At 45.6% G+C, this 13,424-nt stretch overlaps 1 protein-coding gene across 2 annotated transcripts in view; it reads left to right on the forward strand.

The window, feature by feature from the left end:
- The window catches only part of LOC309884089 (lipase maturation factor 1-like), a 154,890-nt gene that overhangs the window by 41,997 nt on the left and 99,469 nt on the right, over positions 1-13,424 (forward strand). The window contains exon 1 of one of the 2 annotated variants that reach the window (XM_082772778.1): positions 5,912-6,004. The exons of the other annotated variant lie outside the window; for it this stretch is intronic. Coding sequence (XP_082628904.1) covers positions 5,933-6,004 — 72 coding nt within the window. The 5' untranslated portion in view covers positions 5,912-5,932. Of the gene's footprint in view, positions 1-5,911; positions 6,005-13,424 lie in introns of those variants that run through there. 2 annotated transcript variants of the gene reach the window in all.

Consider the following 13,424-nt stretch of genomic DNA (forward strand, 5'->3'; position numbering starts at 1 on the left):
GTTTGCTGGGTGTTGCTCAGACCAGCGTAATTCTTTGTTGGGTTTGGCAGGGAGGCCCGAGCTGCCGGTCCCTGGAGATCTACACTTGGGGGGTGCTGTTCTCAGCGGACCTTCATCACGTCTGGAAAGCATTTTCCCCTTCCAGTTAAACCTTACGGATCCTGACTTCTCTGACCTGCAGAACATGTTCTGAGGTGTTGCCTATGAATTACTTCGTGCAGGGTAGGCACGCAGAGCAGCAGACACGGGGAGGCTTGTACAGTGTCCCTCTCTTTCCACCATTGTATGGCAAGAACTGCATGTGAGTGGCAGGGACCATGTTACCGATCCTGTTACGGGATTAGGATTCCTCCTCCCAAAATAGGAAAAATCCTATCAGTTTCTATTCTGTTCTAACTAATTGCATGTTTCAAAATGGATTTTTGCAGGTCCAGAAAGGAGTTTCAGGTATAATGCTCCATTTTTTATTACCATTTACTTTTAATGGGTATTTAGCCCCTTGAATGCAAGGGTTACCTTTTACGAACGCGGCTGCTTGGTCAGCACTCCTTGAACTATAGGTGTCCTGCCACATCCAGAGTAAAACTTTGCCTGCAAATACCCCTCAGTGCTGTTGTTCTTAATCCTGAACACAAAGGTGGCCGTGCTAAGCTGTCTGTCCTTTTTGCCTAGCAGTGAGAGTGCTGCTCTGCTCCGCATGCTGCTGGGCACCTGGCAGTAGTCAAAGAAAAGCCAGCTCAAGCTGAGCTCCCCACATTCCCTGGGAGGCTCTGCTGGTGACCCCAGCCCACAACAGTCAGCCTGCGTAATCCCAAATATTTCAAATCAAAACCAGAATCAGTTCTGTAACCCAGAAGGCTAATTAAGACCATTCCTGTCCTATCCATAATGCAGGATCCCTAGCCTGTGAAAGTAATTGGGAACAGGGGCAGGGGGCAGATCACATTATCAATATCAATTATTTTAATCCACACAAAAGAAGCTGCAATAAAGGGAAAATGAAAGAGGCCAACATTTTTCTGCTGGCGATAACAGACAAAGGACTGCAATTCACCTGTTGGTTTAGGTTTTTGTACTAGGTAAGGGGTAGAAATGCTCTGGGGGACCCCAGTGCTCACTGAGGAGGAAGCCCCGACAATTTGGTCCTCCTTAAAGTCCTCAAATGCAGAGAATCCAGCTCTGGTTCTGGTTCTGGAGATGCGTCAGGGCACAAGTCCCCCAAACCCAACTAGCCAGAGGGAGGAAGAAAAGGGTGAAGCTGAAGGCACCTCGGTGAGGGAGGGAGGGAGCTGGGAATCTGCTCGTAATTAGGATGATAAAACTGGGTATTGGACCAACTCGTAAGTGGACCTGGGCCAAATGGAGTCTGCTGTGATGTATGTTGGCCACCCCAGCTCTCGTATTCCAGCCCTGAGCTGCAGTCCAAAATCTACATGGGCTTCTCTGCCAAGAGAATTAATGAAAACACATGGCCTCCATCTCTTGCATGTTGAGCGCACCCTGGACTATTTATTTGTAGTAGAACCAGCAGCCATGCTCGTGGAAAATAACATTTCCACTTTTGTCAGGAATCATGTATAAAATAGTAAAATGTTGTTATGGCTTGGGTAATTAAACGGAGCATATTTTTCCTCCCTTTTTCCTTTCTAACGTGCAGGGCCTTAATCCCAGCCTTTATGGAGATCTGTTCCTCAACTGAAGACTCTCTGTTTAGAGGGCTTACGATCTGTGACGCTGTGTAATTTGGAGAGGGAAATGGCAGAACGCATGGTTTACATAGGAGAGGTATTTTCCTACCAGCCTAACACTCCTCCGATCCCCGAGGAGTAGATGGGCTCCAGTAAGTGTGGGAGAGAAGAGCAGACACTGACGGAGCTGAGAAGTTCAGGCTTTACTCCTCCAGCACGCCCAGCCTGGCACGAGGGAAGCGCCTGGAGGCTGGGCTGAGGGCTGGGAGTGGGGACACGCAGAGGATTCGTGGCACCTCTGGGTGCCAGCAGCCCCACACTACCCCCAGTTTGCTGAGAAACCGCTAACAGGGAGCTGAATCTCTTTCTGTGTTAGTTTCTTCGTTAGCAGCTCCGAGGCAGGCATGTAAATCCTCACCTCAGCGTGCACACGGTGGTGGCTGTGTGACGGAGCTTCATGCCTGGCAGGTGAGGTCCCAGGTCCTGACGTGCCATGATCCTGGTTCATCGTTCCTCAGCTTTGCAGTCCTTTCACTGCTGGCTGCGGTTGGGTGGCTTTTTGCCCTCTGTGAGAAGTCCCAGCTACAAGGGAGGCTTTCGCTCAGTGGGACCTGCTCCTGATGCAGTTAATGCGGAGGGAAGCTGCTTCTGGGTTTGTCTGTTTGTCATCATTATTATTAAGCATTTATCTGCTGTGTACACAATGGTTTGCAAATATGCGCGCAGTGGTTTGCAGACTGGAGCTGGGTTTCTGCTCCCACTGGAGCTTGTGGCGCGGGTCCCACTGCGTTCGGTGGGGCTTGGAGAGCACCAACCTGCTCCCCGGGGCCTCTTACTCCTTCCTCCTTTGCCAAGCTTTATCTGGCCCTCACCTTGCTGATTCTGGGTGTGCTGCTTATCTGGCACGAGCCCAGCGTCTTAACGTGCTCCAAATGGAGAAAACCCTCCGTGCTAGGCCCGGGTTTCAAACCTCCCCACCAAACCTGCAGCTCTCCGAGCCTCGCTCCTGCACTGCCGAGCACCTTGCAGCCATATGTCTTGGCACAGGGCAGCTTGGAGTGGCACAGGCAGGAGATGAGCGTTTCTGACTCGCAGCCAGACCCGGTGGAGCCCATGTTTTTGGATGCTGGTGGTGGTCCTGGCAGCGAAGTGAAGCAGATAATCTTTGGGGTTTAGAAATGGGAAAGTCCTACATGGTCGCATCTACCGCGTCTCCCCGTATCCAGCGCAGACGTACTCGCTGTGGGATGTCATCCAGTGATGCATTTTGTGATGGCTGCCAAAGTATTGTTGCTTTTTTAATTACAGACAGATATCTTGTAAAATTCAGCCACCAACTGGTAGGAACAGCTGCCGAAGCAGCTGCTCGGGCAGCAGCATGCAGGGAGCAGAGATCCCTGCTGGGCAGCCACCTCCTCCTCCTCCTCCCCCTGCGTGGACTTTGGGTCGCAGCCCCCTCGGGATGTTCCAACACGTCCCTGGGGTCACCCACACCCCAACAGCGTGCCCTCGGCCAGGTCAGGCTGTGCAGAGCTGGGGGGAGCAGCAGCACACACCAAGCATGGAACCTGTGGCTTTTCCACGTGCAACTGGAGCAACTTGGATTTACTTTTTTTTAATTTAAAGATTTTTTTTTAAGTGGTGTTTAAAAGGGAATGCCTTTTATCCAGGCACAAAAGCCATGCGAGGAAAACAAACTTACTACTGGGACAAAGATGAGGTAGAGGGTTAAAGAAAAATAATTAAAATATGGAAAACAAAAAACAAAACAAAGCAAAAAATCACCACCCCTAACCACTAAATCGACAAAGTTTTTGCCAGTACTGGAAGTAGGAGCCAGGATTTCCTTCTCTATCTGTAGGTACTCAGGGAAGGGTGGTTGCCACCACGCAGAGAAGTCTGAAGGACTCTGCTTGATAACTGAGTCCCTTTTTAGTCCTTCTGAATTCATCCCTGCTGCTGGAGGAAAGCTCTGTTCATTATGTAAGATACTGTGCAGCCACAAAGGTCACCTCTTCTGATTTGTACAAATTATTGCTAATTATTCTGTAACTGTTTTTCTTAAAGGGAGGCTGTCAATCAGGGCTTCAGCTTCTAGCTTACAACAGCTCTCCAGTTCCTCGAGGAGCTCTCTGGAGCACAATGTCTTTTGTACCTAATTACAGGCTTGCTGACTGATAACTGTGCTGATAAGGATGAGAAGGAAGCTTTAACTGCTCTTTAACTGCCTCGTGATTTCTTCTTTCCCTTCTACTCACTGTATTAGACCCTGTTAGACTTTTAACCTATTTTTTTCCAAGCTATTGTGAAACCAAAAGTAAGTGCATCGATGAATTATCTTTGATAAATCAGAAAGTGATCTGCTTTGGTGATCTGTGGTGTCTCAGGATGGGCTTTTTTCCATCAGTTTGTACTGCTGGGACCATAAATGTTCCTATCAGGGAAGCAGGTGGTCACATCTCTCGCTCCAAACGTGTGCTTTAAGGTTACAAATTAATGGGGGGAGAAGGTGTTGAATTGGACAGAAATTTTAAAAGAATTTTAAAGAAGTCTTAGCGCCACACAAAGCATTTTGGAGATCTCCTTTCTAATAACATAGTGCCAAACCCAGGGCTCTTCGAAGGGCTCCAAAGTCCTCGTAGCTATTTTTGTCTCGTTGGAAAGAAACATGGCAGTTTTCCCAAGGATAGAGAATATTGCCCCAAAAGTCGGAATGATTTGAGGTGATGGCTGATGCGGGGAGCCCGTGTGGTTTGCATTGGCAGGGGGGGAGCGTTGGTGAGGGCTGGTGCTGAGCCCACAGGTGTGGGTGAGAAGGGGCAGCAGTGCTGGGTGAAGGAGCTGCAGCAGCCTCCTGTGCTTGTGGGCTGGGGGAATGCAGCATGGCCCGTCGGTCTGCCCTGTTACTCGGTCCTCTGCGGGGTCGTGCAGCTGCAGGCAGCTGGTGCAGCCCTAAAAATCAGTGCAAAAGGCGTTTGTCCTACAGCTGGCTCTTCCCGGGGTACCAGGTACGGCATTGCACAAGCAATGATAAAAGCCACTGAGGCGTTGCATCTGTTGCAGAGGACAGTAACGTGTCTGCTCGGGAGGAGGAAACAGAATTTCCTTGCTGTCTTCTGTTTCGCCCTCCCCATTGTCTCTAAAAAATTATTTTGTAGTTTATTCACCAGAAATATTATGAGGAATATGGATCCATTAATTTGCCTGATAGTATACATTCACTTCACAGCCAGGATGGTTTGATGTGACTCTGGGTTTTAGGCTAGAAGATTTCCATGTGCAAAGTTAAATACAAGCTCTCTGTGCTCGACATTCGGGCAAACACAGGCAAGGAATCCTGGATACGTGTGCAGAAAACAGAGGCTGGGACTGCGAGCAGTTACTGGGGTTTCGCGTGATCACGCCGGCTGCCAGTTATGATTTCTCCATCTTTGATTAATTAGGATTTTGCCTTCTGAAGTACTTTTAACTGACAGCAAAGCACTGAAACACCCAACGATCGCTGCCAGGCAGCCCTGCCTCAGCGTGGGGATGCTGTTGTGCAGTGCTCGTCTTTGGCTTGTGGACCTCTCCCGAAAGCTTCTCAGTGCTTTTTTTTCCTCCTTTTTTTTTTTTTTCCATACATAATGGACTTTATTGCATAATCTGCGTGCTACCAGACAAAGCTTGCTGCAGAATTGATCCAAACTCGGAGGCTGCAGCCTCAGCCAGGGGTTTTCTGCAGGCGGTGGCAGGGGTCGGGCTTCTCCTGGGGCCGTGGAGCGCGTGGGGCCAGAGGTTTCTGGGGCTACACACAGCCTGTCATTACACGGAACAGTAAAATTCATGCTCTGGAAGATGTGTTTCAGGGAAAATCTGAGTGAAATAGGTTGTGGTCTGTCTCTGTCCCCACCGGGCAACTTGTCCCGTGGAAGCCAAAGCAGCTGCTGAGCCCTCTGTAGGGAGAGTGACGTTGGGGAAGCGAGGTTCTGCCCAGGGCGGATTATAAATGCAGTTTGTTTTCATCTCCTGTTGTGAAAACAAGCTGTTCTTCACGTTAAGGCGAGCGATACCAAAAGGAAGAGCACATTTGTGAGCAGCTTTTTTTTTTTTTTTTTTTCCATTTGGTCATAAGTTTTGAAAAATGACCTTTTCCGAGGCATAATTGAAAAACCAGTTGTCTCCGTTCACACGTATCGAAGGGCTGCCTAGTGTGGATTTGAAGCTGAGGATTAGGTGCTTTCTTCTGGGGTTTGGTGATTTGCATGATGTCAGTGGAAGAAGGGCTAATTCTTGACCTTGCCTGTGATCAATTAAGTAACAAGATCCATCATAAGGTAAGTGCATGAAGCAATAATATTGGCAGATGAATGTCAACACGACATCAAAAGCTTATTACGCTGTATCTGGATTTTGTATCAGGCTGCTGCATGAAGGTCTCTATCTGAGGCAGGTTTTCAGATGAATCCCAGGTGCTCTCTGTATAAAGAGATGTTTGAATGTAAATTGCTAGAAATGTTTGTTATTCCCAACGTAGGGCTGGGCCCTGTTGTTCTACTAACAGTTAAATATACAGATTGCTTAAAAAGAGGAGGATTGACGGGTGGATTTTGTGCTCAGCTTGGAAGCATTTTGGGCAGATAGGTATTGCTTGGTTTGCACAGGTCAGATTTGCTGGCAGAAGCTTACTGGAGCACAAGCAGAGATTCGGTGACTATAAATTAAAGCTGAGCGCTTCTCGGAAAGAGGCCTGATTTTCCAGGATTTGGGCACTGGCAGCGAGTTCTGCTGCAGATGATCAGCGCTGCTGGAAGTGAGGTCTGAGCTCACTAAAGCTGTGAAGCAGTAAATTTTCAGAAGTGTAGCCTTCCTTTTGCAGTTGCAAATTGAGAAGACATAATGATAAATACTGACATTTATGCCCAGTCATGTTGCTTTCTAAAAAAAAAACAAACAGAAAGGAATACAGGCCTTCTGCAGTCCAAGGGTGTTCTAGAAGAGCTAAAGTAATTAGTAACACTGGCCCTTAAGCAGAACAAAATCAGGTTTCTCCTACCTGCAGGGACGTGATAAGTGATGTTTTATTCCAAATAGAGCAGGCAGGGAAGCTGCCTTCCAGAGCTATCCACTCAGCCAACATTTGGTACAGGAGTCTGGCTTGTGTTATCCCCAGCAGCAAACATGAAAGACGAATGGTAAGTGGATTCTCAACCACCTGAAAATCAGCATCAGTTCAGCTATTGTCTTCACAGGGACCAGGATCCCAGCAGTGAGTTTAGGAGAAGTGGAAAAGAGCGTCTGGTCAGTGAACTATCAAAATGAAAGGGAGAGCTGCGAATCAGCATCATCGAGCAGCCCGGCATCTTTGGCCCAGGCTCAGGAAACCACATACTGCTGATGTAAATTGGACTTAAGCAGGTGCTGAGAGAGAAACTTTGAAAATAGCTTTGAGAGGAAACTAATGGCAGGAATTTGAGGGATGGGCTAAGCACACAGAAAATGATCCCTGCCAGATTCCAGCTACCAGGGGCAGCAGAGTGCTTTTACCTTATCTTTTCGGTGCAGTTTAAAAACATCTTTTTTAGGGTGCACGTTTCTTTGCCGAAAGTAGCAGCACTGAAACAATCAAAGATAAAGTCAACAGCTTCCGAGATTTTCCGTTTGGTATAAGCAAAGCAGGTTAGTGGCACCTGTCACTTGGGTCACCCACCACTCCCCACCGGTTGCCCCAGCTTTCAGGCAATTTCCAGCAATATTAAAACAAAATAGGATAAACTAGCACAAGTTTAGTAGAAATGCCCCCCAGGGAACTTTCTGTTGTGAGCCGTTTGAGGTTTTTGAAGCGTAGGAAGACATTATCCCTCTCCACTGCTGGGATCAGAAGCAGAACTGTCAGTCACACGCTGTAAATGCATTGGGAATATGCCAATACCGTTTTCAGCAGTAATACAATTCCTCTTCCTGGATTCTTTTCTGTTTTTCTTAAGGATTTGTTTTAAGCCTGGTGAAAGCTTCCTGTACAACTATTGGATTTCATCTCTTCGTTACACTCTCCCACTGTTTCAAACTCGTTTACAGACCACCCAGGACCCTCATCACTTGCCTTAAATATTTTCTTCATTTTTGCTTCCTCCCCACCCTCCACCCGTTTGGTCTTTCTCAGTCCTAGTCAAATTCATCCATACGACCCCCTTCCCAGGCACTTGACCGGCTCTCCATGCCCTGACCCAAGGTGGGCAGCTTCTCCAGCAGACGAGCTTCCCTCTGCCTTCCAGGTCCATGGGGAACAATGTACTGCTCGTGAAATGTTCAGGGCCCACGAGGTTTGTCAGCTTTGCAGATAACAGAGGCAATGCTCAGATAATTATTTAAATTGTGGGTTTATGAGCTAGTTAATGGCGTGTTTTAAAAAATCTGTGAAGAGAAGAAAGATGACGAATTTCAGTGCTACCTGGAAGGCTGAATTCAGCAAGAGGAGAACAGCAGGAGAAAATCTCAGAGCTTTCCAGTCTTTCCCAGTAGTGTGTCCATTATCCCTCCTGCTTTACAGATGAGAATTGCTCAGTTGGCCTCTTCCACATGGTTCCAGCAACTCCTGCATTTCTATCAGAGCATCTCTGTCCTCTTGGCAGCACACCCCGAACCCCAGGCAGGGCTGGCTGCTTGGCCAGGACCCCCTGCCGTGGTGGGGCAGCTCCAGTGCCCAGCTTGGGAACTGCTCAGGGCATGTCCAGAGCCCTCACACACATGTACCTACCTCTGCAAACTCAGTAAGGTGAAAATTAGTCTCCGTGGTGATAATTATGCTGATTTTTTTTGCCATCCTTCATGGCACGCATGGACATTAAATGCTGTTTTTTCTGGTCTCCTGCATAGCAATGTGTCAGCAGCACCTCAGGAGTTGTTCTTCGCATCCATTCCCACCTCCCCCAGCATTTGTGGGGCATTTACCATCTTTCAGTTCCCTTGCTTCAGACACCTTTGGGATGATGCAAACTGTTGGTGTCTGCCAAAATTTAGTGTGCTTCTTTTTCTATAACATTTGTTTTCTAACATCCAGAAGTCTAAGTGAACTGCAATTTGAACACATGCATTTTCACATAATATCAGCTACAAAATGGAGCGTGCAGTGCTCCAATGTACAATTAAATTACCTAAAAAACAGCCTACATCCTTGCCATCTGCCTTTCCAGGGAAAGCAAAATCAGTACAGGCTTTTAATTGCAGATAGAATTTAAACAAATAGGGTGTTTGTTTACAAGCTGGTGCTTTCTTCTTTGGGGATCAGATTGCATTTTCATCAGATTATGCACACATGCTACTGTTTCATCTTTCTTTGACTACTGAATGTGTTAAATTGTTTAATGAATTTTCACATAATAGAGAAATCTGTCCTAATTTAATAAGTAGGATACCAAATTTGTGTCCTACAAAATAGCAGACATGGAAAAGTCATGCCAAAGAAGCTACATTCCTCCCAGTGGATGTGTTTGTGCATGTCTCCTCCTCTGGTCTCTTACTAGGATTTTCTTAACAGAGCAATAATTTTTATTACAGGAATAATCATAAAAAACTATTTCAGTTCTCAGGTTAATACTGTATTAATTATTGCATGCATCCAAAATTTTAAATTCAGTTTGAAGTCTTATTTCCACAGAAACAGCCAGTCCAGGAGTAAGACCAGCTAGCAGCAGAATTTCATAAAATAAACCAGCCATTCCTTTTGCTGGTAAAAGTTCAAATTATTTGCATATTTTCTGTTCCTTTTTAATTTATGCTGTTTCCATGTAATCCTCTGTGTTTTCAATCTTTCCCCATCAAACGTGTGTTTGATTTGAGTTGTAACACACAGGTAACGTCAGTAACGTAGGGGGCTGATTGCTTGATGCAATTCTTAGTCACAATTCCCTCCCTACCATAGATCTGGAAGAATTCCACATATTTGTCCAGTGCAATTTTTTTTCTGTCTTGCAACTATTTCTCTGTTCTCAGCGAACTCCCATAACTCCTGGTGGCTACAAGGAGCAGGACGCAGAGTTGGGCTGGTGCATGAATGAGTTAATACAACTCTCTGCTGTGGTGTTTTGCTCCAAAGTCGTGTGCGCCAAACTGACCTTTAATCTTGGAATATAAATCACTTTCCAGTCCTATTATTTGTAAAATCCTACAGGCTTGCAAATGCACAAAAGAAGCCTTTGTCTCTTATTAATTTAATTTATAGGTTAAAGTTTCAAATCAGTGGCAAGCAAAAACTGATTTACTATTCACTTCAGGAATTGCTGTTCTGGAAAGCATGGCATTTGCTAGGCTGCCTAAAAATTGTGATATGTAATTAGGAGCTTCTGTAATTATATATAATGGAATATAACTTGCTTATCTTTTTTGGTACATATTATACGTAAAAGCTGGGAGGGTAACTCAATGTGAATTAGCTCTTTCAACCCTAAAAACTTGATAGATCACTAAAAACACTTTTTTGTCTCATTCTATTAACATTGTGACAAGATCGATGTTTTCAAGCATTTAAAATTGCTGCCCTTTTCTTTTACCTATGGAATATTCCCATCTTTTTTGTGCCGTGCTATTTGTGCTGCAGCAAAAAATGGTGAGTTCTGTGATAAAGTATAGATAAAAGCCTAGATCTTTTTCCCACCAGTTTGAAACAAAATGAAACAAGCATTCCTATTTCTTAAATTGGTTTAAGCTATGGAATTCCGCTGTGAAGTCAGATGTGTGACTGCGGTTTCTCTTCCCAGAGGTAGTTCCCATCTGCAGTTCAGACCCATTTCCTCCACTTTGTGGGATTTCTAGTTAAGCAGTTTTGTGACCAGGCTGGAAGGGGGGCAAGTCAGTGAGAGCTTTCTCTTTCCTAGGCTGTCTCAAAATTACTTGAGACAAAGAAATAAACCTTTTTCATAACCGTGCTGTCATACCGCATTCCAGTGTAAAAGGTTTGACTGCACAAGGTGCTTAGTAAAAGCTTTTACCTCTTGACCAATTCATACAGAAGAGTACAGCTTGTGAATTGTTGCTCTCGTAAGCATTGTGGAAATATTTGTATTAAAAATGGCATTTATCTTACTCACATTCATGAATTCACTTATCTCTGTTTTCCAAGGATCATATTCTTCCCTCTCCCTTTCAGCCTGAACGTCTCGATGGCTAAGAGGGGTTTTATGGCTTTAGCATTAATCAAGGCGTTTGACAGAATTGAACTGGATCCTGTCCAATTAGACTGAGACAATATTGAATTTCGGACTGTCACGTTGGATCCATTTTAATGTAACGCAGGATTGTTGGCCGCTGCAACCAACAACCCTGACTGGAGGTGCGCGTGTGCCCACCTCACCCCCGTGTGCCAGGCACCATACAGCTGCTGTGTGCTTGGCCATCCCTGCTCACACCGAGGAGAGCACAGGGAGATGTTAACCAGCGACTGCTGGGGCTCAGCAAAATCTGTTCTGCAAATAAAACTGTTAAAGAGCGCTTACTGAAATGCAGGATGCGAGCTGGCTTTAATACCCACCGGTCTGACTGCGTCGGTTGCCACAAAGATGATGTAGGTTTGTTGGTAGCTCAAGGGCCTTGCAACAGTCTTCATCTCGTTTGATAAAATTTCCTGTCATCTGTCTAAGGAGAAGAAATAGTATCCCACGCAGGAGGTGGCCCACGCTCTGTATGAAATGAGTTATGGTTGGTAAGTCCTTAAGGCAATCGTTGCAATTAACAGTTTGTGAGCAGCCCGCAATGGAAATCTGTTTGAATGTGTTACCCTTGGCCCCGAGGCAAATAAGTGAAATATTTTAATTCAAGAAGTTAATTGTGATTTTAGCAGCCTTTCAATATCAAATTTGGCAGATGCTGTGGAACCCTGTCCTGCTCTGCTCTAAGCCAAACGACTGGGAACACCAGCGCAGATGTGGAAACCAAACATGAGCAAGAACAGGCTGGAAATGTTTCTTTGCTTGTAAAGTCGTTCATTAATGATTTCTTTTTCAGTATTGCTGCCACACTTTAAGTTGGTGCAAATCACCATAAAGAATAGTTCCAGCAACTACAGAAAGAGCCCCGTGAGCAGACACCACGGTCACATCCTGAGATCTCTAACCACGAGCTGCCAGCTCAGGGTCCCTTTTCCTTTTGTGCTTCTGTTGGTAAACAGAGCTGATGGACGTTTCACAGCCTTCCCCCCTTTTGAACATTGAACCTGAACTATCTGAGTGCACAGGGGATTGACAGGAGAGAGAGGGAGCCAAAGAAAACTGCAATAACCTCTCTTCTCTGCCAAAAGAAGTGAAAGGATAATGTAGCATGTAGTTATCAAAGGGTAGTTTTCTCAAAGCCGGTCAAACCTGACTTTCCTAATTAAACTTTGGTTTTATTATAGAGAGAGCAGCTCGCTTTTGTAACTTGTTGAGATTAAAGTTCATGTGAGGGTGCCTCTCTGAATTCCTGCACCCTTGGCCTCGTGTGCTGACCCTGATTTTGGATGCTGCTTTTGGGAACCTTCTTCCAGCAGTTCTCATCAACACTGGCTCCACCAGAGGATGCTTGGGAGGGCCTGTTGGGGACTGTCCAAGTGACACCAAGGGTGCAGAAGCCTCTGTGCATTGTTTTAAAAGGGTAATTCTTTAATTCCTTAAGTCACTAGTCTAGGTTTTACCATGGTCTGTGAATTTGTCATCGCCAAGGGTTTTTTTGTGTAACCAGAAATTTATCTTCACTAAGCAGTTGTGTTGTTTGGTTTGTTTTTTTTTACATTAATGCATTTCATTTCTGCAAAACGTTTGATCATTAGCATTCATCTGTGTATGTTTATGTGCAATTTTCATCAAGTTGCTCCTGCTGTACATTTTCCTAACCGCTACAGGATCTAACAGTGCTTTTTATAACTCCCTTTTGCAGTTATCTGTGCCAACTCTGTAGCAGTAAGCGCACGTGACCCAATTGTGCTACCAGCAGACAATCATTAGCTGATTACCTTGGGGGGATGTAAAGGCCAGCAGCAGTTAACAAACATACCCGTTCAGCTTCTTAAATATTGGAGATTTGTTTTCTATTGTTTTATTGCTTCTGTAAGTCTCAACAGCATGACTAATACCAGAAACATCACTTTCCTCGTTATTGTAATGAGAGTTTATCGAGTTGATAGCCGAGGGTGGAGTTCCCCGAAATGATCGAGTGAGGAGCTGCACGGATGTGAAAGTCATGTGTGTTGCGTTATGCCATCAAATGCACAACTTTCCCAGCTACAAAGGCTGTCGGAGATTTGTAGTTGATACGTTTTCTTGTTTGGGGGACGGATGTAGGTAAAAGAAAAAGCTGCTGTGGGGACTGTAAGAGACAAATGATTTTTTTATTTACTTCTGAAGTAAAAGATTTCCTGAAGGTGTAGTTAAGCAGCTTGAGTGCTTCTGAGGATATCATCTGTGGCTTTGTCTTGTTCACTGTTTTCCTATCTGCAGCCTATATGAATTATTTGGTCTTACTCTTCTTTCCAGCCAGACATGCCATGGGTATCTGCACAGGCAGGCGGGAGGAGACCCGGCACGGCTCGAGGTTAGAGCTGAGGCTCAGGAAGGGTATTTACCCGTGGGTTTTGCTCCCGCAAAATGAGATGAGTCCAGGTTTCGTTTTATGCGATTTGTCTCCAGCAGATCTCGGAGGAATTTGCCAGGTTTGAACCTTTTGGCCTGTCTCTCTCTGCGAGTACTTTCCCTGGGCAATGATACGGGCTCTTAGCAGGGTCCCCTCTGC

The sequence above is a fragment of the Aythya marila genome (genome assembly GCF_965140915.1).
Source record: "Aythya marila genome assembly, chromosome: 15".
In the NCBI taxonomy this organism is placed as follows: domain Eukaryota; kingdom Metazoa; phylum Chordata; class Aves; order Anseriformes; family Anatidae; genus Aythya; species Aythya marila.